The 24052-nt window shown below is 37.8% G+C and overlaps 1 protein-coding gene across 2 annotated transcripts in view; it reads right to left on the bottom strand.

The window, feature by feature from the left end:
* The window catches only part of BMAL2 (basic helix-loop-helix ARNT like 2), a 126225-nt gene that overhangs the window by 9846 nt on the left and 92327 nt on the right, over positions 1-24052 (bottom strand). For both annotated transcript variants that reach the window (XM_049694198.1, XR_004483811.2), the window contains one exon: positions 6449-6513. In XM_049694198.1, the coding sequence (XP_049550155.1) occupies positions 6461-6513 (53 nt within the window). In that variant the 3' untranslated portion in view covers positions 6449-6460. Of the gene's footprint in view, positions 1-6448; positions 6514-24052 lie in introns of those variants that run through there.

Here is a 24052-nt window from a genome sequence, read left to right as displayed (position 1 = left end):
ATTTCATCCCACTCCCTCCTGGCCTGCAACATTTCTGCTGAAATAACTGCTGATACTCTTATGGTTTGCTGGCACATGTGGAAGGACTACAGCTCCTGGGTCTGGGGTGGTGGTGGTGTCAGTGCCCAGGTCATAGGAACCCCTGCTGCAACATTGATAATGTTGTGTGAGGTGCAGGTGTTTGTGGAGCAGCTATGGAGTTGGGGTTTGGAACATGGTCTGAGCAGAGTGGCCACAGCTCTGGGGTATAGGGTATGCACAGTATTAGGAGAGGGTGGCCCTGCTCCCAGGACTGGGTAACAGCAGATCCTTCTTTAAGGGTGACAGTAGCAATGTCCCCATTTATGGGGATCTGTGGTGGCAATGGCTGTTGGTTACCCTGAAGCTGCCAGTGTCTTCTCCATAGCAGGCTGCTGGGGTCCAATGCTGATGAACACTGTGGTGTCCTCTGCTGTGGAAGCTATGGAGAGTCCACAGCTGCTAGATGCTGCAGGAGTTGAGGTCCTTGGTGGCAAAGGCCGTCAGGGTCCTCTGTAGAGCAGGCTGCTTTGGACTGGTGGCAACTACCATGTGGCTGATACTGTTAAACCCCACCCTTTGTCTTTGTTCTTAGCCATCTCCAGGTGTCTCAGCTATGCCGATCTTCTTAGTGTCCTTTCTGTGTGGTTAGTTCTAGTTTTTGCTCCCCTGTGCTGCTGCAGGTTCTTAATTGGATTCTTAAGCTCTCACTGGACTATTATCATTCATGGATAGGTGTCCCATTGTTTTATTTTCCCCCCATGGGAGGATGAAACCTAGTGTCTCCTACTCTGACATCCTGCTGATATCACTCTGCATAATTCTCTAATCAACCTTTTCAGTTAATCAAATAATGAGAAGTCCTGACCACATCAAATACATAGGTTTCTGCATTGTTTTTATGGTGAACATGGTGAAGTGATATGCAAAGTTATCTTTCATAAATACAGACAAAGCAGTAACATAAAAGGTTTGAAGAAAGTGGGGATGGTCTGAAATAGCTCTTAATGGAAATGGGCAAGACAACTGGCTTTAGAAATATATGTGTAGCCTTATTGTCATGCCCTTCAGTGCCTGAAAGGGCATGTGGATACAGTCCATTACCAGGAGAGCACAATATTACAAACTTACCCTTAGCTAGCTCACTAGGACCATATGTGGGGGTCAATAGATGGAGTAAAATTTTACTATGGCCCATCTGGTCACAAATTTATACAGAATCAGACTGAGGTAGGCATCCAGTAGCACGTTCTCTCCCTGGCTTTCTTTTTCTACCCCCACCTCATTTTTTTCCTACCCCTCTCCTCTCCTATTAGATCCCTCCTGAATGTGCCCTTCAGGGTCAGGGCTGGGAAAGGACTGTTCCTGGCTCATTGTGGTGGGTAAGTGTGGGTCCATTCAGTGGGTCACTCCTAGAGTCCCAGTATCCCACCTCCAACATTTTCCATTCCTCAATCTGCAGTATTAATAAGACAAAACCAAACCAAACCCAAACAACTTTTTGTTGTTGTTAATATTGAACACCGTTCCAATGTGTGTATGAGCTCCCCACTCCAGGTGAGGATGGAAGAGATGGAGGTGGGTGAAGAGAAATAAGAACGTCAGGCTGCCTCACTGAGGCTCATGAGTGGGAGACCACAAATTTATGCAGACTTACGATTTTCTCAAGTGATATTACTTGGTAGTCCTAGTGTAGGTGTGGGGTCGTCAGAGAGCTGAATTGATCCAGAACTGGGATTTTCTGGGGTTCACTGAGGCTAAAGGACAATGGGGCAAAGGCGTTGAACATTGATTAAGAGTAAGCCAAACGATAGCCTTTGAGGACCAGTCCAGTTGTGGAAGGAAGTAAAGACTGTATGTGTTTTGGGGAAGAAGGGAGGATGCGTGAGGGGAGGGGATAAATAAGGAAAAATGAGAGTGATCAAAGGAGTAGTGGTTTTAATGAAGATAAAGAAAAGGAAGGGTGATTTTTTTCCTACCCACTTTAACAAAAAGGGGAAATGATCTCTCTAGAGCAGTAGTTCTCAACTTGGGAGAGAGGGGAGAGATTTTGCACCCCTTCCTCCAGAAGACAATGGCAATGTCTGGAGATGTTTTTGGCTGTCACCATGGCGGTTGCTACTGGCATCTAGTGGGTATTGGCCAGAGGTGCTGCTGAGCATCCTACAGTGTACAAAACAGCCATCCACAGCAAAGAATCCCCCAGCCTAAGATGTCAATAGTGACAAGGTACAGAAACTCTGCCCTAGAGAGAGTGTCATTATAATCTGAAAATCATGAAGTATCTCCCCAAATGGAAATATTACTCAGGATTATTTTCAAATGCCTGGTTAGGGAACCCAGTTTTTCAGCAAAATTCACACGGCTATGAAGGTGAATGTGAAGGTCTACAGAGGGTGGGTAGATTTCAGGAACCCCTCAGAAGGTGGTGGCTGTGACTAGAGCCTTCAAGCCACCCACCATGGCCCAGTACAAGATGCCACCTCTATATAGCAGACAGCCTCCTACAGAGGCGCAGCCACTGGATCTGCTCTGTGGGGTGGGATGTCCCTTCAATCCTTAGAGCAAAGATGCCCTCTTATTTGGCTTGTGGACAGCCTCCACTATTTAAAATGTCCTCTTTCTATTTATATGAGTTTGGACTGTTTTCATAGGTGGGGAAGAGCTACACTATTTTCTTCTTAAGCTGCCACAGATATTAGTCAATTTCATAGCTATACTATACTCTTATCCTGTACTTTTTTCCCTTTTATTTGTTATTTGTAGAGCAATCATCTAAACTTAGTGACAACAGAATGGATCTTTTATAGCTGGCTTGTTTTCCTGAAAATGCTAGCAAATCTTTTTATGTTCTAAAAATACAGAGACAATTTTTATACTCTCTTTTGCTACAGAGGGAGGGTCATTTCTGATTGCTCATTAGATGTTATATTTGGAAAACAGCCTCTGTATTCTGCTCCTCAAATGTGGGGAATTTCCATTATTATCAAGATCACACAGAATGAGAAACTTCAAAGAGTCTAGGTAACATAGATCATACTAATAGCATATGTGAACTAGATTAATTCTCAAACCTTAGCATATATCAGAATCACCTGGAAAACTTGTTTGAACAGATTACTGGGCCTTAATCCCAGAGTTTCTCACTCAGTAGGCCTGGGGTGGGGCACAAGAATTTGCATTCTGACAAGCTCCCAGGTGATACTGATGTTACTTATCCCAGGACCAGATATTTAGAACCAGTGTGGAGTTTTACATTTTTTTTGGTGAATTCTATTTCCATGTTAATTTATGTTTAAGAAATCAGGTCTTTATAAGGTTTTGCACCACACAGTATGATTTTCTGTTTTAGAAAGGCTAGATTTAGTTTTTTAACAGGTATTCCTGTGAACACACATATCTGAGAGTGAAAAACATTAAGCCTTAAGATGTTTTGCAAACTTGCATATTCACAGTAACTGCTGCTATGATTTTTAAGGACTTGATTTATTTTCTATAATCTCTTGAAAAGGACCAATTTAATAAATGCTCACCAAAATTGTACCTATGTAAACACAAAAATCTAGAGTTAAGTGAGAGCCAGACTCTAGGTAGTGGGCCTGAGTGGCCATGTTTCTCATTTGTATAAAATACCAGGTAGATAGCATATTAATAATTGCATCATCCCTTTTGTTTAGTTATTCAATCTTTTTAATCATTATGGTTTATAATAGTCACTAAAAGTAGGACAGTGTTTTAGACTTTCTTTCTCTTCCCAGTTTTCAAATTTTCATTCCTAGTTTGAAGATATGATATTCTTTAAAAAAAATCTTCCTTTTTAGTCAGTAAAAATTAAATAGAAGTAGATCAAGATTGCAGAGTAGAAGGACCCAGAGCTCACCTCCCCCAACATACACTTCAAAAATACATCTACATGTGGAGCAGTTGTCACTGAAAACAAATGAGAAATTGGCAGAAAGACTTTTCTACAACCAAGGCTATAAGAAAGATCCATGCAGAGCTGGATAGGAAGAGAAGAGAAGTGATCATGTTGGGGACCTGTGCCCCTAGGAGGGGACACAGAAGAGAAGGATTACAAAGATTCAGAGCAGTTCAAACCACTTACTGGGCACTCAGCCCTGGGATCCAACACTGAGAGGATGAATCCCCTTAGCTGGTTTGAAAACCAGTAGAACTGACAGTGGGGCTGTAAGAAACCTAGACTCCATTCGTGAAGACCACACACATACTTGCTTACTTCCAAAACAAGGCAGAGGAAGCAGACTGGAAGTGACCACCCCAGCCCAAGCTGAGCACCCATTCTGGCCCCCTCTCGCTCTACAGCATAGCTGAACACTAGGGTGAAGGCAGTCAGGGCTTAGCAGAATGCACAGATGTGTAGGATGAAGCTGCCTCAGACCCAGCATCTGAAATGGGGTCAGGGCAACTATTCCTGGCACATGTGGAGGCAACAGATTAGAAGCAATCTGGAACTCTGATTGGTGTGCCAGAACCACCCCAGTGTGGGCCCACACTGGGTGCCCTCTCCAGCCCCTCTTGCTCCAGCACTGCTCCCCTCTGGGGCAAAGGTGCCAAGGCTGGGAGGGGAAGAACACACATGCTTAGAGGGAACAAAACCAGCCTGGACTCTACCTTCAGGACTTCTTTTCCAGCAACTTAGGACACACCCTACCCTTAATAAGGTGGCATTGGTCACTAAGCAGAGGAGAAGCCGTGGCTCACACCTGGCTCTGGCTCTGGCTCTAGCCCCTTTGTGTCCAGCCCCACATCCTACCAAGGTAACAGCTACCAGCAAACCCTGGGGGAAGATGTGACTCATGCTCACTTCAGATACAGGTCTTCACCATAGTCACTGGGCACACACAGGCTGCATAGGGTCACTCCCACACAAAGACACCCCTTCCAGACCAGGATAGGTAACTGTTTCACCTAACTTCATAGAGTAAGAGAAAGTTAAGCAAAGTAAGGAGACACAGGAATCGGTTTAAAATGAAAGAACAAGGGAAAAAACAATTAACTGAACAGAGATAAATGATTTATCAAAGAGTTCAAAGCATTAGCACTAAGAATGTTAACTGAACTAGGGAAAAGAGACGACCAAAGTGAGAATTTTAACAAGGAACTAGAGAATATAAAAAAGAACCATTCAGACATGAAGAATAAAATAACTGAAATGTAAAACCCATTAGAAGGAATTAAAAGCAGATTAGGTGATACAGAAGAACACATACGTGATCTGGAAGATAGAATCATGGAAATTGCCCAATCAGAACAGCTAAAAGAAACACAAATTTAAAAAAATGAGAACAGTTTAAGGGACCTCTGTGAAAACATCATGCATACCAACATTCACATTATAGGGGTCCCAGGGGGAGAAGAGTGAGAGAAAGGGGTCAAAATGTATTTGATAAAATTATGGCTGAAAACTTCCTGAATCTGAGGAGGGAAACAGATATACAGGTACAGGAAACACAGAGAGTCCCAAACAATATGAAACCAAGCAGACCCACACTAAGACATATAACTAAAGTGGCAAAAGTTAAAGGGATAATTCTAAAGTCAGCAAGAGAAAAACAAAGAGTCAATGCAAGGGAACCCCCATAAGATATCAGCTGATTTTTATGCAGAAACTTTGCAGGACAGAAGGGAGTGGCATAATATATTAAAGTTCTGAAAGGGAGAAACCTACAACATAGGATATGCTACCAATCAAGATTGTCATTCAGAATTGAAGAAGAGATAAAGAACTCAGATAAGCAAAAACTGAAAGAGTTTTATCAATCTACCCTAAAAGAAATATTAAAGGGGCTTCTCTAAGTGGAAAAGAAGTTAGACTCTATAGGAAAGGGAAAATTGCAGTAGTAAAGGCATATATATAGTAAATTCTGTGGATCTACCACTTAAATAAGCTAGTAAAAATATTAAAAGACAAAAAAATTAAGACAAAATTGTAAAATCAACTATAACTACAATAAACAGTGAAGGAATAACCATGAAGATGTAAAATATGACATCAAAAACACAAAATGGGGGGGAGGGGAGTAAAAAAATTTAGATCTTTTAGAATGTATTTGAACTTAAGTGACCACCAGTTTAAAACAAATAGATATAGTTATAGGTCAACATCTATGAACCCCATGGTAACCACAAATCAAAAACCACAAAAACTAGAAAGAAAGGAACACAAGCATACCACTAAAGAAAATCATTAAACCACAAAGGGTTTAAATTTGTTTAAACCACAAATCATTAAACCAAAAAGAAAAGGAACAGAAAACTACAAAACAACCAGGAAACAAGTAACAAATGGCAATAAGAACATACCTATCAATAATTACTTTAATTGTCAGTGGACTAGATGCTCCAATCAAAAGATATAAAGTGGCTGATTGGATTAAAAGAAAGCAAAACCCATCTACATGCTACTTACAAGAGAACCACTTCAGGACTGAAGACACACATGGACTGAAAGTGAGGGGATGGAAAAAATATTTCCTGCAAATGGAAACAAGAAAGCAGGGTTAGCAATACTCATACCAGACAAAATAGACAGTAAACAAAGTCTATATAACAAAAGACAAAGAAGGGCATTATATAATGATAAAGGGATCAATATAAGAAAAGTATACTATGCTTGTTAACATATATGCACCTTATACAGGAGCACCTAAATACATAAAGCAAATATTAACAGACATAAAGAGTGAAATTGATAATAATACAATAATAGTAGAGGACTTTAACACCCCACTTACCTCAACGAACAGATGATCCAGACAGAAAATCAATAAGGAAACAGTGGTCTTAAATGGCACAATAGACCAGTTGGACTTAAGAGATATCTATCAGACATTTCATCCAAAAAGAGCAGATTACACATTATTGTCAAGTGCACATGGAATGTTCTCCAGTATAGATCACATTCTAGGCCACAAAACAAGACTCAACACATTTAAGAGGATAGAAATTATATCAAGCATTTTTTCTAACCACAATAGTATGAAACCAAAAATAAATTACAGGTAGAAAATAGGAAAAACACAAACACGTGGAGACTAAACAACACGCTAATAAAAACCCAGTGGGTCAGTGAAGAAATCAGAAAATACCTCAAGACAAATGACAATAAACATGCAAGTTTCCAAAATCTATGGTACACAGCAAAAGCAGTTCTGAAAGGGAAGTTTATAGTAATAAAGGCCTACCTCAAGAAACAAGAAAAATCTCAAATAAACAACCTAACCTAACACCTTAAAGGAATTAGAAAGAGAAGAACAAAGCTCCCCCAAAAGAAATAAAGATCAGAGGGGAAATAAAGACCAAAAAAAAGAAAAAAATCAATGAAACCAAAAACTGGTTTTTTTAAAAGATAACAAATTGATAAGTCTTTAGCCAGACTCATCAAGAAAAAACAAGAGGACCCAAATAAACCCAAATAAAGATAAAAAATAAAAGAGGAGAAATTACAACTGACATCACAGAGATACCAAAAAAAAATAAGAGAATACTACAAATAGTTCCGGCCAACAAATAGGATAATCAAGAAGAAAAGGATAAATTTCTAGAAGCATACATTCCAAGACTGAATCAGGAGGAACAGACTAATCACTAGTAGTGAAACTGAATTAGTAATCAAAAAACTCTCAGCAAACAAAAGACCAGGACCAGATAGCTTCACAGGGGAATTCTACCAAACAGATAAAGAAAAGCTAATAGCTATACTTCTCAAACTCTTTCAAAAAATTGAAGAGGAGGGAACACTTCCAAATTCATTCTAAAAGACCACCATGACCCTGATAACAAAACCAGACAAAGACATTATAAAAAAAGAAAAGTACAGGCCTATATCTCTGGTGAATATAGGTTTAAAATTCCTCAACAAAATATTAGCAAACTGAATTCAACAATATATAAAAAGGATCATACACCATGATCAAGTGGGTTTATTTGAGGGATGCAAGGATGGTTCAATATCTGCAAATCAATCAATATGATATACCACGTGAACAAAAGGAGGGATAAAAATCACATGATCATCTCAATAGACCCAGAAAAAGCATTTTACAAAATTCAACATTCATTCATGATAAAAACTCTCATCAAAGTTGGTATAGAAGAAACATATCTCAACATAGTAAAGGTCATTTAAGACAAACCCACAGGTAACATCATACTCAGTGGTGAAAAGCTCAAAGCTTTTCCTCTAAAATCACTAACAAAACAAGGATTCCCACTCTCACTACTTCTATTCAACTTCGTATTGGAAGTCCTAGCCACAGCAATCAGACAAGAAAAAAAAAAAGGCATCCAAATTGGAAGGGAAGAAGCAAAACTTTCAATATTTGCAGATGACATGATATTCCATAAAGAAAACCCTAAATTCTCCACCAAAATATTATTAGAATTAATAAATGAATTCAGTAAACTTGTAGGATAAAGGATTAATTTACAGAAATCTGTTGCATTTCTATACACTAATAATGAACTATCAGAAAGAGAAAGCAAGAAAACAATCCCATTTAAAATTGCATCAAAAAGAATAAAATACTTAGGAATAAACTTAACCAAGGAGGTGAAAGACCTATACTCTAAAAACTATAAAACATTGATGAAGGAAATTGAAGAAGATTCAATGAAATGGAAAGACATCCTATTTTCATGGATTGGAAGAATTAATATTGTTAAATGTCTGTATACCCAAAGCAATGTACAGATTTAATACAATCCCTATCAAAATACCCATGACATTTTTCACAGTACTAGAACAAATAATCCTAATAAAATCACAGAAGACCCTGACTAGCCAAAGCAATCTTGAGAAAAAAGAACAAAGTTAGAGGTATCATCCTCCCAGACTTCATATTATACTACAAAGCTACAGTAATCAAAACAGCATGGTACTGGCACAAAACAGACACATAGATCAATGGAACAGAATAGAGAGCTCAGAAATAAACCCACGCACCGATGGTCAATTAATCTATGACAAAGGAGGCAAGAATATACAATGGAGAGAAGACAGAATCTTCAATAAATGATATTAGGAAAACAGGACAGCTACATGCAAAAGAATGAAATTAGAATATTTTCTCACACCATATAAAAATAAATTCAAAATGGATTAAAAACCTAAATCTAAAATCTGATACCATGAAACTTTTAGAAGAAAATATAGGCAGAACACTCTTTGACATAAATTGTAGCAATATGTTTTTGGATCTGTCTCCTAAGACAAATGAAACAAAAGCAAAAATAAACAAATGGGCCCTAATTAAACTTAAAAGCTTTAACCCAGCAATGGAAACCATCAAGAAAATGAAAAGACAACCTACTGAATGGGAGATAATATTTGCTAACAGTATGACCAATAAGGGGTTAATATCCAAAATATGTAAGCAGCTCATACAACTCAATACCAAAAAATTACAAACAACCCAATTGAAAAATGGGCAAAAGACCTGAATAGACACTTTTCCAAAGAAAACATACAGATTGCTGATAGGAACGTGAAAAGAAAAGATGTTCAACTTCACTAGTCATCAGGGAAATGTAAATCAAAACCACAATGAGATGTCATTTCACATCTGTTAGAATGCCTATCAGCAAAAAGACCACAAATAACAAATGTTGGTGAGGAGGTGGCAAAAAGGGAACACTAGTACACTGTTGGTAGGAGTGTAAATTGGTGCAAGCACTATAGAAAACAGTATGGTGGTTCCTCAAAGAACTAAAAATAGAACTACCATATGACCCAGCAATTCCACTCCTGGGTATGTACCCAAAGTAATTGAAAACAGTATTTCAAAAAGATACATGCACTCCAATGTTCATTGCAGCATTATTTACAATAGCCAACGTATGGAAGCAACCTAAGTGTCCATTAACAGACGAATGCATAAAGATGATGTGGTATATATATACATATATACATATACATACAATGGAATACTACTCAGCCATAAAAAAGAATGAAACTTTGCCATTTGCAACAACATGGATGGACCTGGAGGCTATTATACTTAGTGAAATAAGACAGAGAAAGACAAATATTGTATGTTATCTGTTAAATGTGGAATCTAAAAAATAAAGCAAATGAATAACAAAATAGAAACAGACTCATGGAGACAGAGAGCAAACTTTTGGTTACCAGTGGAGAGAAGGAAGTGGGGAGGGGCAATACAGGGGTAGGAGGTTAAGAGGTACAAAGTACCATGTATAAAATAAACAAGTTATGAGGGTATATTGTACATCACAGGGAATATAGCCAATTTTTAAAAACTTTAAGTGGAGTATCATCTACAAAATATTGTATCACTATGTTGTACACCTGAAACATATAATATTCTAAATCAACTATATTTCAATTAAAACAAATTAAACAATTTGTGCAGACCAGATTCCACAGATGTAAAATAAAGTTGACTAACATTTTTCAGAGTATTGACAGCAATATAAAATGATCTTTCAATAGGAAATATCAGAGAACTATTTCAATATCTCAAATATTACCTATTTCTTTTTTTTCAAATATTACCTATTTCATAAAAATCTAATTTCATAGTATTTTAATAAGGAACAATGTGACAAAAAGGGTTCTATGATAATACCAAATTAGGAAAGAATGGATTAATCAGTTCAGTAATTTCTTTCTGGGGGAACTTCTTAGTGAGTTTAATATGCTTGTAATCATTACGAATCTGCAATCATGACTCTTTTTCAATGTGGCATGTTTGAGGAATTCTCCTTCACCTAATGTTGTTTTGGAGGTGCTTGAGGACAGGATGATAAATAGATTTTATCTATATGTTGCCTCAGTTGATTATGAGTGGTTGCCTGGAGCAGTGTGTTGAGAAGGATTCTGAAGCCCAGTTGGATTCAACAAGAAAAATTATGTTATTTCTTTAGCCATGTCTGCCATGCATGTGAAGAGGATGGTGGCATAAATACCATGTCCTGCCATACCTCCTCTAGATATCTTAGAAGAATAGTTCTTCTTTGTCCCATTTCTTCTTATATAACTGTAAATTAGCTTCTCATATTTACTATGCTGAACTAAGTAATGATTTGTAAATATAACTTCCTTCTACCTATTTGAAATTTCCTAAGGTTTTCAAAATTCATTTCACTATGGTCTTTAAAAGTTTGTAATGTATTTCTTTCCCAGATAGATAGGTTATATACTTCAGCAACTGAGATGGATATAAACACCAAAAGTATAGGCAACAAAAGACAAAACAGACAAATGGAAATGCATCAAACTTAAAACCTTCTGTGCATCGAAGGAAACAACAGTGAAATGGCAACATACAGAATGAGAGAAATATTTACAAATCATGTATCTGATAAGGGGTTAATATCCAAAGTATAAAGAATTTCTACAACTCTAAATAGCAAAAATATCCTGATTGAAAAATGGGTAATGGACTTGACATTTCTTCAAAGCAGATATGCAAATAGCCAACAAGCATATGAAAAGATGCACAACATCACGAACAATTAAAGAAATGCAAATGAAAACCACAATGATAAATCAACTATACTCTAATAAAATTAAAAAAAAACACACAATGAGATATCACCTCACACCCATTAGGATGACCACTATAAAAAACAAAACAAAATAACGAGTGTTATTTGGATGTGGAGAAAACAGAACTCTTGTGTATTGCTGGTAGGGATGTAAAATGGTGCAGCCACTATGGAAAACAGCATAGCAGTTCTTCAAAAAGTTAAACAGAACTACCGTATATGATCCAGCAATCCCACTTCTGGGTATGTATCCAAAAGAATTAAAAGCAGGATCTTGCAGAGATATTTGTACACCCATGTTCATAAAAGCATTATTCACAATAGCCAAGAGGTAGAAGCAAATGTCTATTGATGGATGAACGAATAAAAATGTGGTATATACATATAATGGAATATTATTCAGCCTTAAAAGGAAGAAATCCTAGCATATGCTACAACGTAGATGAACCTTGGAGACATTATGCTGAGTGAAATAAGCCAGTCACAAAAAGACAGATACTGTATGACTCCACTTATACGAGATCTGGAGCAGCTGAACTTATAGAAACCGAGAGTAGAATTGTGGTTATCAGGGGCTGGGAGGAGGGGGAAGTAGGGAGTTGTTCAATGGGTATAGTCTCAGTTTTGAAGGTGAAAAAGTTCTAGAGATCTATTGGACAACAATGTGAATATAGTTAATCCTACAGAACTGTACACTTAAAAATGGTTAAGACAATAAATTGTATTGTGTGTTTTACAATTTAAAAAATATTTAAAGAAAAGAAAAGAAAAATAGTGGTGCATTGCGTTTAGGACAGGATTAGGGGAAGGTAGAAAGACCCTGAGAGTCCCACAGCAAATCAAGAGGTTTACCAAAACGCAGGTTAAGAGCAACAGTCTGGGCCGCTCAGGTCTGGATCCAACTCCACAGCTTACGAGCTGGGAAACATTGTTGAGTTATTTAACTCTGAGCCTCAGTTTCCTCATGTGTAAAATGGGGCAATACCAGCATTTATCTTCAGGGTTCTTAGGTGGCTTAAATTAATACATGTAAAAGGTTTAGGAACTGTGCCTGCCGTTTTCAGAATTTAATAAAAGTTAGATTTTATTCTTATTCCCTCAGAATGTCAGCAACTTAAGGGAATGCAGCCTGTAGCATTGGACAGATGGTTGTTCCAAGAATAAACGTCTTCTATATATAACAAAAGCATAGAAGAATGCTAAACACATCAACACCATTCCTCAAAGACGCAGTTGTAACATAAGTGTGATTAACTGACTTAAGTGATCTATTTGTAGTCTGATAAATTTAAAAGTTTATTGAAGAAGAAATGTTGAGATCAGAAAAGGCTACTATTCTCGCTACTTTATGAATTTATAAATTCATAGAAATACATATTTTTATTTTTAAAACTTTTCAGTGAAAAGGAATGAAAAAGTGTGGTGCAGGAAAAACTTCCTTCCACTCTCTTAGGTTTTGCTACTGGGCCTAAGAATTAAACTGACAAAGACAGGTTAACAGAAGAAAAGCATTCAAATTGCTTTAATTTTTTGTGTGTGCATGAGATCTCTTTAGAAGGAAAATGAAGACCTGAAGAAGCTATTAGGCCCAAAAGCTTATATCCATTTTTACACAAGGAAGGATAAATTGCGGGGATGTGATAAGACAAAGGAGCTTGGGCTAGGGGCAGTAAATTGTGGGACAGTGACTAGGAACTAAACGGGGGAAACTGATGGAAGATTGGTGTTATTTTACGAGGTGTGTTTGTACAGGTCCATTTCAACATCGATTTCCAGTTTCTGGTGAAAGAATGTTCTTCTCTTCCTGGTACAGGGAAGGCATCTTTCTTTGGGGAAATTTCTTGTCCTGCTTTTAGGTAGAAAGGGGGAGTCACAGAGCCCTTCCTGTACCTGCTGTTCTCAAGTGCCTTCAGTTTAAAATAATCTGCCAAAGCAGCATGTTTTGGAAAGTCATGTTCTGAACCCTTCAGAAGAAAAGGTGATATACTATCTATTACATTTAATTAATTTAAGCGGTTTGGTACTGGTGAAAGAATAGACAGATTAACTCAATAGCACGGAAGTCTCTCCCCTCCCTACCTTCCACTACCTGCATCTCCCCCACCACCTCTTTTCCAAATAGGTTCCAGAATAGTATATAACAACTTAATTGATGGTAAAGGTAACATTTCAAAATGGTGGGAAAAGGAAGGACTAGTCACTGAATGGTTGTGGGGCAAGTGGCTAATATTTTGGAAAGAATAAGTAAACTTCTGTATGGTTAACAATTAAAATAAACTTCAGCTAGATTGAAGCCTTTAGGGTGACACTATAAAAGCACATGACACCGAGGAGGAAATACAGGTGTGTGTTTATTCGATCTTGGGGTGGAAAACTTTTTCTTTTTGAGCATAAAAGCAAACAAGATTAAAAAAAAGGAAATATCGACATATTTAACCAGGTAAAAATTAACTCTGGAAAGAACACTGTATACAAACTTTATGGGAATTGGGCAATGTTGATCCGTAATTACACTTCAATAAAGTCTTTCTAAACAAAATAGTAAACATTTGTGTAGAAGGATGTTAACTGACATATTATCCATAATAGTAAAACTTTCCAAACATCCTAAATGTTCCATAGGAGGGGAATATTTTAAATAAATTGTTGGCACCCTGTTCTATACCCATTCTGGATAAATCAGGAAGTGGCAATAGAACCATATTTAGAAATATAACTACAAATACCATAATCAGTGAAAAAAAAGTTTCAGTGGTTGATCTAGAGAATGAGAATTAACAATAAGTTGCCCCCTCTATTTTTTTTTGGTACTTTTATGCCTTTCAATACTGACTTTTAACCGATATACATCTGTTACTTTCCTACAAAAAATATAAGAATAATACAATTGTATAAATAGCAGGATTCTAACTTCAAAAAAAATCATCAGAATATAAAGGCCTAGAAAAAAGAAATATTCAAGTATCAATTGTGGTTTTTCACTAGGTAGTAAAATGATAGTTGATTTTTATTTTCTTAGCACTGTTCTATATTTCATTTTTTTCATTTTCACCATTGCACATTTTTTTATTGAAGTAGAATTGATTTACAGTGTTGTGTTAGTTTCTGCTGTACAGCAAAATGATTCAGATATATATATATATATATATATATATATATTCTTTTTTATATTCTTTTCCATTATGGTTTATCACAGGATATTGAATATAGTTCCCTGAACTATATAGTAGGACCTTGTTGTTTATCCATTCTATATATAATAGTTTGAATCTGCTAACCCCAAACTCCCAGTCCATCCCTCCTCCACCCACCCTCCCCCCCTTGGCAACCACAAGTCTGTTCTCTATGTTTGTGAGCCTGTTTCTGTTTTGTACACAGGTTCATTTTTGTCATATTTTAGATTCCACATATAAGTGATATCATATGGTATTTGTCTTTCTTTTTCTGACTTACTTCACTTAGTATGGTAATCTCTAGGTCCATCCATGTTGCTACAAATGGCATTATTTCATTCTTTTCATGGCTGAGTAATATTCCACTGTATATATGTACCACATCTTCTTTATCCATTCATCTGTTGATGGACATTTTGGTTGTTTCCATGTCTTGGCTATTGTGAATAGTGCTGCTATGAACATAGGGGTGCATGTACCTTTTTGAATTATAGTTTTGTCTGGATATATGCCCAGGAGTGGGATTGCTGAATCATATTGCAACTCTATTTTTAGTTTTTTGAGATACCTCCATACTGTTTTCCACAATGCCTGCATCAACTTCCCAATTCCCACCAACAGTGTAGGAGGGTTCCCCTAACAACCAGCAATTGTTATCTGTAGACTTTTTAATAATGGCCATTCTGACCGTGTGAGGTGGTACCTCATTGCAGTTTTGATTTGCATTTCTCTAATAATCAGTGATGTTGAGCATGTTTTCATATGCCTGTGGTCCATCTGTATGTATTCTTCGGAGAAATGTCTATTTAGGTCTTCTGCCCATTTTTCCATTGGGTTGTTTTTTTGTTGCTGAGTTGTACGAACTGTTTGTATATTTTGGAAATTAAGCCCTTGTCGGTCATATCATTTGCAAATATTTTCTCCCAGTCCATAGGTTGTCTTTTCGTTTTGTTTATTTTTTCCTTTGCTGTGCAAAAGCTTGTAAGTTTGATTTAGGTCCCATTTGTTTATTTTTGCTTTTATTTCTATTGCCTTGGGAGACTGACCTTAGAAAACATTGCTATGATTTATGTCAGAGAATGTTTTGCCTATGTTCTCTTCTAGGAGTTTTATGTTGTCATGTCTTATATTTAGGTCTTTAAGTCATTTTGAGCTTATTTTTGTGTATGGTGTGAGGGTGTATTCTAACTTCATTGATTTACATGCAGCTGTCCAACCTTCCCCACACCACTTGCTGAAGAGACCTTTTCTCCATTGTATATTCTTGCCTCCTTTGTCAAAGATTAATTGACCATAGGTGTGTGGGTTTATTTCTTTGCTCTCTATTCTGTTCCATTGATCCATATGTCTGTTTTTGTGCCAATAACACACTGTTTTGATTTGTATTGTACTGTAGCTTTGTATTATTTGATTAATGATTTGTACTGTAGCTTTGTATTATTATCTGAAGTCTGGGAGGGTTATACCTCCTGCTTTGTTCTTTTTCCTTAGGATTGCTTTGGTAATTCAGGGTCCTTTATGGTTCCATATAAATTTTAGGATTATTTCTTCTAGTTCTGTGGAAATTGTCACGGGTAAATTGATAGGGATTACATTAAATTTGTAGATTGCTTTGGGTAGTATGGCCATTTTAACAATGTTAATTCTTCCAATCCAAGAGCATGGGATATCTTTCCATTTCTTTGAATTATCTTTAACTTTCTTTATTAATGTTTTATAGGTCTCAACATATAAGTCTTTTACCTCCTTGGTCAGGTTTATTCCTAAGTATTTTATTTTTTTGGATGTGATTTTAAAAGGAATTATTTTTTTTACATGCCCTTTCTGATATTTCATTGTTAGTGTAAAGAAATGCAACCAATTTCTGTATGTTAATCTTGTACCCATTACTTTGCTGAATTTGTTTATCAGTTCTAGAATTTTTTGTGGCGAGCTTTTAGAGTTTTCTATATATAGTAATGTTATCTGCATATAATGACAATTTTACCTCTTCCCTTCCACTTTGGATAACTTTTATTCCTTTTTCTTGTCTGATTGCTGTGGCTAGGACTTCCAATACTATGTTGAAGAGAAGCGGTGAGAGTGGGCATCTTTGTTTTGTTCCAGATTTTAGCAGGAAGGCTTTCAGCTTTTCATCATTGAGTACTATATTGGCTGTTAGTTTGTCACAAATAGTTTTTATTATGTTGATATATGTTCCTTCTATACCCACTTTGGGTAAGAGGTTTTTATCACGAATGGATGTTGAATTTTATCAAATGCTTTTTCTGCATCTCTTGAGATGATCATGTGGTTTTTGTCTTTTCTTTTGTTGATGTGGTGTATCACATTGATTGATTTGCATATGTTGAACCATCCTTGTGATCCTGGGATGAATCCAACTTGGTCGTGATGTATGAACTTTTTCATGTGTTGTTGGATTTGGTTTGCAAATATTTTGTTGAGAATCTTTGCATGTGTATTCATCAGATGTTGGCCTGTAATTTTCTTTTTTGATAGTGTGTTTTTGTCTTCTTTTGGTATCAGGGTGATGGTGGCTTCATAGAATGTCTTTGGGAGTGTTCCCTCTTCAATCTTTTGGAAGAGTTTGAGACAGATAAGTATAAATTCTTCTTTGTATGTTTGGTAGAATTCACCTGTGAAGCTATCTGGTCCTGGACTTTTGTTTGTAGGGAGTTTTTCTTAAAATTATAGATTCTATTTCACTTCTAGTGATCAGTCTGTTCAAATTATCAGTTTCTTCTTGCTTCAGTTTTGGTGGGCTGTATGTTTCCAGGAACTTGTCCATTTCTTCTAGGTTGTCAAATTTGTTAGCATATAATTCTTCTTTTTTTTTTGTATTTCTGTGGTATCAGTTGTTATTTCTCCTTTTTCATTTCTTATTTTGTTTATTTGGGTCTTCTCTCTTTTCTTCTTGGTGAGCCTGCCCAGAGGTTTGTCAATTTTGTTTACCCTTTCAAAGAACCAACTCTTGGTTTTATTGATTTTTTCTACTTTTTAAAATCTCTGTTCTATTTATTTCCTCTCTGATCTTTATTATTTCCTTCCTTCTGCTGATTTTAGGTTTCATTTGTTGTTCTTTTTCTAATTCTTTTAGGTAGTAGGTCAGGTTATTTATTTGTGATTTTGTTTTTTGAGGAAGGCCTGTATCGCTATGAACTTCCCTTTCAGAACTGCTTTTGCTCCATCCCATAGATTTTGTATGGTTGTGTTTTCATTGTCATTTGTTTTAAGGTGTCTTTTAATTTCCTCTTTGATTTCATTGTTGACCCACTGGTTTTTTAGTAGCATGTTGTTTAGTCTCCATGTAATCATTTTTTTCTCATTTCTTTTTCTGTGGTTGATTTCTAGTTTTATGCAATTGTGGTCTGAAAAGATACTTGAAATAATGTCTATACTCTTAAATTTGTTGAGGCTTGTTTTGTGCCCTGGTATGTGGTCAGTTCTAGAGAATGTGCCATGTGCACTCGAACAGAATGTGTATTCTGTGGTTTTTTTGTATGTAATGTCCTGAAAATATCAATTAAGTCTAACTGTTCTATTGTATCATTTAGGATCTCTGCTGCCTCATTGATTTTGTCTAAAAGATCATTGGTGTGAGTGAGGTGTTAATGTTTCCTACTGTTATCATCACATTCCTGTCAAGTTCTCCCTTTATGTCTGTTAGTATTTGATTTATGTATTTGGGTGCTCCTCTATTGGGTGCTTATATGTTGATGAGTGTAATATCCTCTTCTTATATTTATCCTTTTATCATTATATAGTGTCCTTATTTATCTTTCTTTATGGCCTTTGTTTTAATGTCTATTTTGTCTGATATGAGTATTGCAACCCCTGCTTTCTCGTCATTTCTGTTTATGTGAAATAGCTTTTTCCATCCCCTCACTTTCAATCTATGTGTGTCCTTTGCCCTAAAGTGGGTCTATTGTAGGCAGCATATTGTAGGCTCTTGTTTTTTTATCCAATCTGCCACTTTGTCTTTTGATTGGAGCATTTATTCCATTGACATTTAAGGTAATTATTGATAGATATGTATTCATTGCCATTTTAAACCTTGTTTTCCAGTTGATTCTGTATTTCTTCTTTATTCCTTTCTTTTCCTTTTTTTCTTTTTGTGGTTTGATGAGTTCCTTTTATATTATGCTTGTGTTCTCTTCTTTTTGGCTATTGTGAATCTATTGTATGTTTTTGATTTGTGGTTATCCTGTTTTTCAAGTATGTTAACCCCTTCCTGTATCTACTTGCTTTAGACTGATATTCATACAGGCTCAAAAACATTCTAGAAGAAAAAATCCCTACATTTTCTTACTCTCCTCCTCCATATTTTATTATTTTGATGTCCTCTTTTACATCTTCATGTTTATCCTTTTGCTGTTCATTGTGGTTATTATTACCTCACAAAAAATTTTTTTGATTTTTTAAATCTGTATACTGGCTTATTTAAGTGATTTACTTTCCAATTGTGATTTTCTCTTTCCTATAGCTTCTTGCCTCTTTTCTATTTAAAGAAGACCTTTCAATATTTCTTTTAGGATAAGTTTAGTATTGCTGTATCCTTTTAGTTTTTGTTTGTCTGAGAAATTCTTTATCTCTACTTCTATTCTAAATGATAATCTTGCTGCGTAGAGTATACTAGGTTGCAAATTTTTCCGTTTCAGGACTTTGAATATATCTTGCCACTCCCTTCTGGCCTGCAACGTTTCTGTAGAGAAATCAGCTGATAGCCTTATGGGGGTTCCCTTGTAATTCTTTGTTTTTCTCTTGCTGCCTCTAGAATCCTATCTTTAACTTTTGCTGTTTTTATTATAATATGTCTTGGTATAGGTCTGTTTGGGTTCATCTTGTTTGGGATCTTCTGTGCTTCCTGTACCTGAATATCGTGTTTTCTTTTTTAGGTTTGGGAAGTTTTCAGTCATAATTTCTTCAAATACATTTTTGGTCCCCTTTTCTCTTTCTTCTCCTGGAATTCCTATTATGCATAGATTGGCACACTTTATATTATCCCATAGGTCTCTTACATTGCTTTCATTTTTCTGTTCATTTGGCTTTCTGTCTGCTGTTCTGGTTGGGTGATTTCTATTATTCTATCTTCCAGATCACTTACTTGCTCTGCATTGTTCAATCTGCTATTCATTGCCTTTAGCTCAGCTTTTATTTTAGCAAATTAGTTTTCTAATTTTTCTTGGCTCCTCTTATAGTTTCTAGTTCCTTTTTATAGTAATCTGCATTTCTATCAGTAGCCTTTCTTAGTTCCTTCAGTATTTTCATTCTCTCATTTTTGAACTTGGTATCTGTCAGACGGAAGAGGTCTGTTTCATTGTTTGTTCTTCCAGGGGAGTTCTTTTGATCTTTTAACTGGGAGCGGTTCCTTTGCTTCCTCATTTCACTTATATTTCTCTTACTCTGTGAGTTTAGGAGAAACGATTATCTACTGTGGTCTTGAAGGGCTATTTCTATGTGGGTGTCCCTGTGTAGCCTGCGTGGGTTTAATATTTTTAGTGCAAGGGCTGTTTTTAGTATGAATGCCTGCCACCTCTTTCCTCAGTGTGTCCTAGCCATTATCCCCTTGATAGGGGGTGTGACTGATGTTGTGGTGACCAGAGCCTGCCCTGGCTGTTGAGCGGGTCCTCCTCTTTGCTCTGTGGTTGTCACAGCACTGTCAGGGGCAGGGTCTGCTCCCTAGTTGTTGGAGTAGAAGCTGCCAGATCCGTTTTTGAGCTGCATTTCTGAGCTGCGGTGTGAGGTAGGTGGGATCATATTCCTCCGTCACAGCTGTCCACCAGTGAGTGCGCTCTGTTGTGTCACTTTTCACCTGTTGTGTGGGCTCACAAAGTACACTGTTGTTGCCATCGCCCTTGGCCCTGCCTCAACCGTGGGAATGCTGGCAATTGACCCTAGTGTCCCTCAGGCATTGTTTTCACAAGGCCACCAGCACAGATCCATTACGTCAGGTCCCGGACTGCAGTAATCAGGTATCTGAACCCGTTGTGGGAGCTAATGAGGCAGCTCAGACCCTCACCTCACCCAGCCCCCACCTGTATGTGCCCACAAAGCTCATGGTTGATAAAGCCAGACCCATCCCAGCCACAGGAGCCCCTGTTGTCTGCTCAGATGTCCTGCAGGCACTGAGTTTACAAAGCTGGTGGCAGAGGTTTAAATTCATGGTTCATACAGCCACAGGGAGATATTTCAGCCCTGCTTTTTTTTTTTTTTTTGGTACGCGGGCCTCTCACTGTTGTGGCCTCTCCCGTTGCGGAGCACAGGCTCTGGACGCGCAGGCTCAGCGGCCATGGCTCACGGGCCCAGCTGCTCCGCGGCATGTGGGATCTTCCCGGACCTGGGCACGAACCCGTGTCCCCTGCATCGGAAGGAGGACTCTCAACCACTGCGCCACCAGGGAAGCCCTCAGCCCTGCTTCTTAACTCACACGGCCCCTGGGGCTCAGCTATGATTTCATCCCCACCTCTGCATGTGGGCAACCTGCTGGTACCTGCTCCTGGAGCCCACTGAGGCAGTGGATGGGGGGCAGAGAAAGAGGCTGCTAAGGCGGGCCCACCCCTCCCTTTATGCGCCACTTATCAATGGCACTTTGCTTTAATGGCAGGCCTGGGCTTCTTCCGTGTACACCCCTGTTTGCAGCTGCACCACGCTCCAGCCCCACTCAGGCTGTCTCCATGCAGCCAACCCCAGCCTTCTCCCTGGATCTGTCCTCTGAAACCCGAGTTTCAGCACCCAGCCCCAGCCTGTACCAGCAGACATGCATCTTGGGCTGGGGCACGCAGAGCTGTGGCACGGACCATCTGTGCAGGTCTCTGCTCTGCCTGCCACAAACCAGTTGTTGTGCTCTCCATGGAGCCTCTAAAGCTCCCTTCTGTCCTGGCTGATGTCCCTGGGACTTCCCAGGGTGTGGGAACCTTTCCTCCCTCCCAGGGGCACAGGTCCTCTTCTGCTTCATTTTTTTTTTTTCCTCTCATCCTACCCAGTTATGTGCAGATCTTTCTTGTCCTTTCAGGTGTCTGAGATCTTCTGCTAGCATTCAGTAAGTATTCTGGAGAATTGTTCCATATATAGATGTATGTCTGATATATCTGTGGGAGGAGGTGAGTTCCACGTCGTTCTACTCCCCATCTTGATTGGATCCCACTTTTCTGTATTTCTGAATTTTCGATAATGAATATAAAGTTCCTTTATAATCAGAAAACCAATTAAAACCAAAATATGCTACCGTTATTACAAAGAAATAGAATAGTATCCTTTCTATTGTAAATATTACAAATTTGATTATCTTACATATAATCTGATATGTATCCATTCCCCCCAAAAAAAACCATTTCAGGCCCTATAACTATGTCTTTCTTGATCTTTGTTAAATGAAATAGAATACTATGGATTCCCACAAATAACTGAACAATCAGGTAATTGTTTGCTATTGGTCTAGATGTTGGTTCTGATAGACAGGAAGCCTTTTGGGTTACTGCATATTCAACCAAGTATTAAATGAGATTTCCAAGAGTTCACTTAAGTTACAAGTTTACATAATCTAGGCTTCTAATTTTAGTATTTTTTAACAAATATTTTATCGCAAAAATTATTTTGATGTCTTTACCCCCAAGGTAACATGCAACAGATTTCTTCCTGGATAAGAGTAAATGTGGGAAATACTGCCTAACAGTCAGCCTAGTGCTAGGACTGCCTAAGAAAGTGTAAATTCAATGCCAGAAACACATAGGGAGACAAGGATTTAACAACCCTTTATTGTCTCTCTCAACACACACCTTAGGCAATGGACAGAGCCCTCCAAAGTGACTAGTGGCTGGGTATCAAACAAAAGAGGTAGCCAAGGCTTAAAAACATGTGATGTAACTTGCTATTCCTTGCCATGACCCACGCTCCAAAAAAAAAAAAAAAAACACACACAAAAAACAACCACCAAAAACAAACTATGAAAGACTTGAGGCTCACATAACCTAAACACACAATTCTAGGAAATCATCAGCTCTCAAGAGTTACAAGCTTTCCATTGTCCCTTCTGCCTACATCCTCATTCCTTCCTCTGGCCCTAGGCTGTCAGGCAGTTGGCTATTTTTGACCTGATTTCCCTTTCAAGGATGCCTTTAAACCCAGATTTAGTCATGGAACCAAAGCCTTGCCATCTGTATATTTCAGCCTGTTGACCACAGAAAAGTCCATGTGAACCAAGTTGAACCAGAGGCTTAATCAATGGACATTTTTGTGTGAATTACTAGGAAATAGAGAAGCTCTCTTTCCATTGTAATTGTCAGGTATAAGGATAATTTGTGCTTGGAGCTTCTGAGCATCAGTATGGAGAAGAAGGTCCACTAGAGGATAACACCCGCTTACAGGAAAGCAAAGCTGAGAGTTGGAAAGAGAGACAGGCAGGGAAGGGGGAGGAGTCAAGTCAGGGAGACAGTGCTAATGACATCAGATGTGATATGAGCAGAAGGAAACCTTTAATGGATTAAGCCACTGACACTTTAGAGTTGTGACAGCAGTTAGTACACCCCGATGAACACACCCCAAAATGTATAAAGTAACATATACCTCCCTTCCCAGTGGTCTTAGAACACTGGATCTTCTACCCATTCTATGTTTCCACTTTATAAAATAGTTAAGGACACACTTTTTGGAGGAAGTTTAAAATGTTAAATGAAAACTTCAAACTAGTAATTATTATAAAATATAGTTTAATTTCACTCTTCATTATTTACCACAAAATTTAAAAAATACCAACAGACAGACAAGAGCAAGTGAAATGGAAAAGAGCTTAAAAATTGTATAAAAGACAAACCTAAACTCAACACTAAGAGCAGTGACACACACACTCAACACTCCCCAATGAGTTCAGAAAGCATATTCTAGGTTGGATGGGTTTTCCTTCTAACGTCAGCTTTTACTGGAGCCACATCTGGAGAGGTCTCTAAACCAAAATTCTTATTTTATGTGGAAGGGATCTTCCCAGACTTCTCTTAAAAAGCATTTCTTATAAAACAGGGGCAGACTTATTCTAGACACAGAAGTCATAAATGCCTGTCCTAGGCCCCATGGAACTTGGAAAAATTAATCTAAGGAAAACAAAGCCCTATAGGAATGGGAAAGTGACACCTAGTGGCCACGCAGCAGGTTTTCTTTATGGCTTCTGATCATTGTAGACGTCAGGGCTGCTGTGCCCACAATACTACGCTTGGCAAATCTGAATCTCTGATTCCAGAGCCCAACAATGACCTACCTGAGTGGTGGATTCCTCTTTACAGCAGGATCTGAAACTGGACCCACTAAACATGGTCTGATACCTAGAGAGTTGCTATTTTATA

This window comes from Orcinus orca, chromosome 11 (genome assembly GCF_937001465.1).
Source record: "Orcinus orca chromosome 11, mOrcOrc1.1, whole genome shotgun sequence".
Classification (NCBI taxonomy): Eukaryota; Metazoa; Chordata; class Mammalia; order Artiodactyla; family Delphinidae; genus Orcinus; species Orcinus orca.
This window is presented reverse-complemented; position numbering and strand designations above follow the sequence as displayed.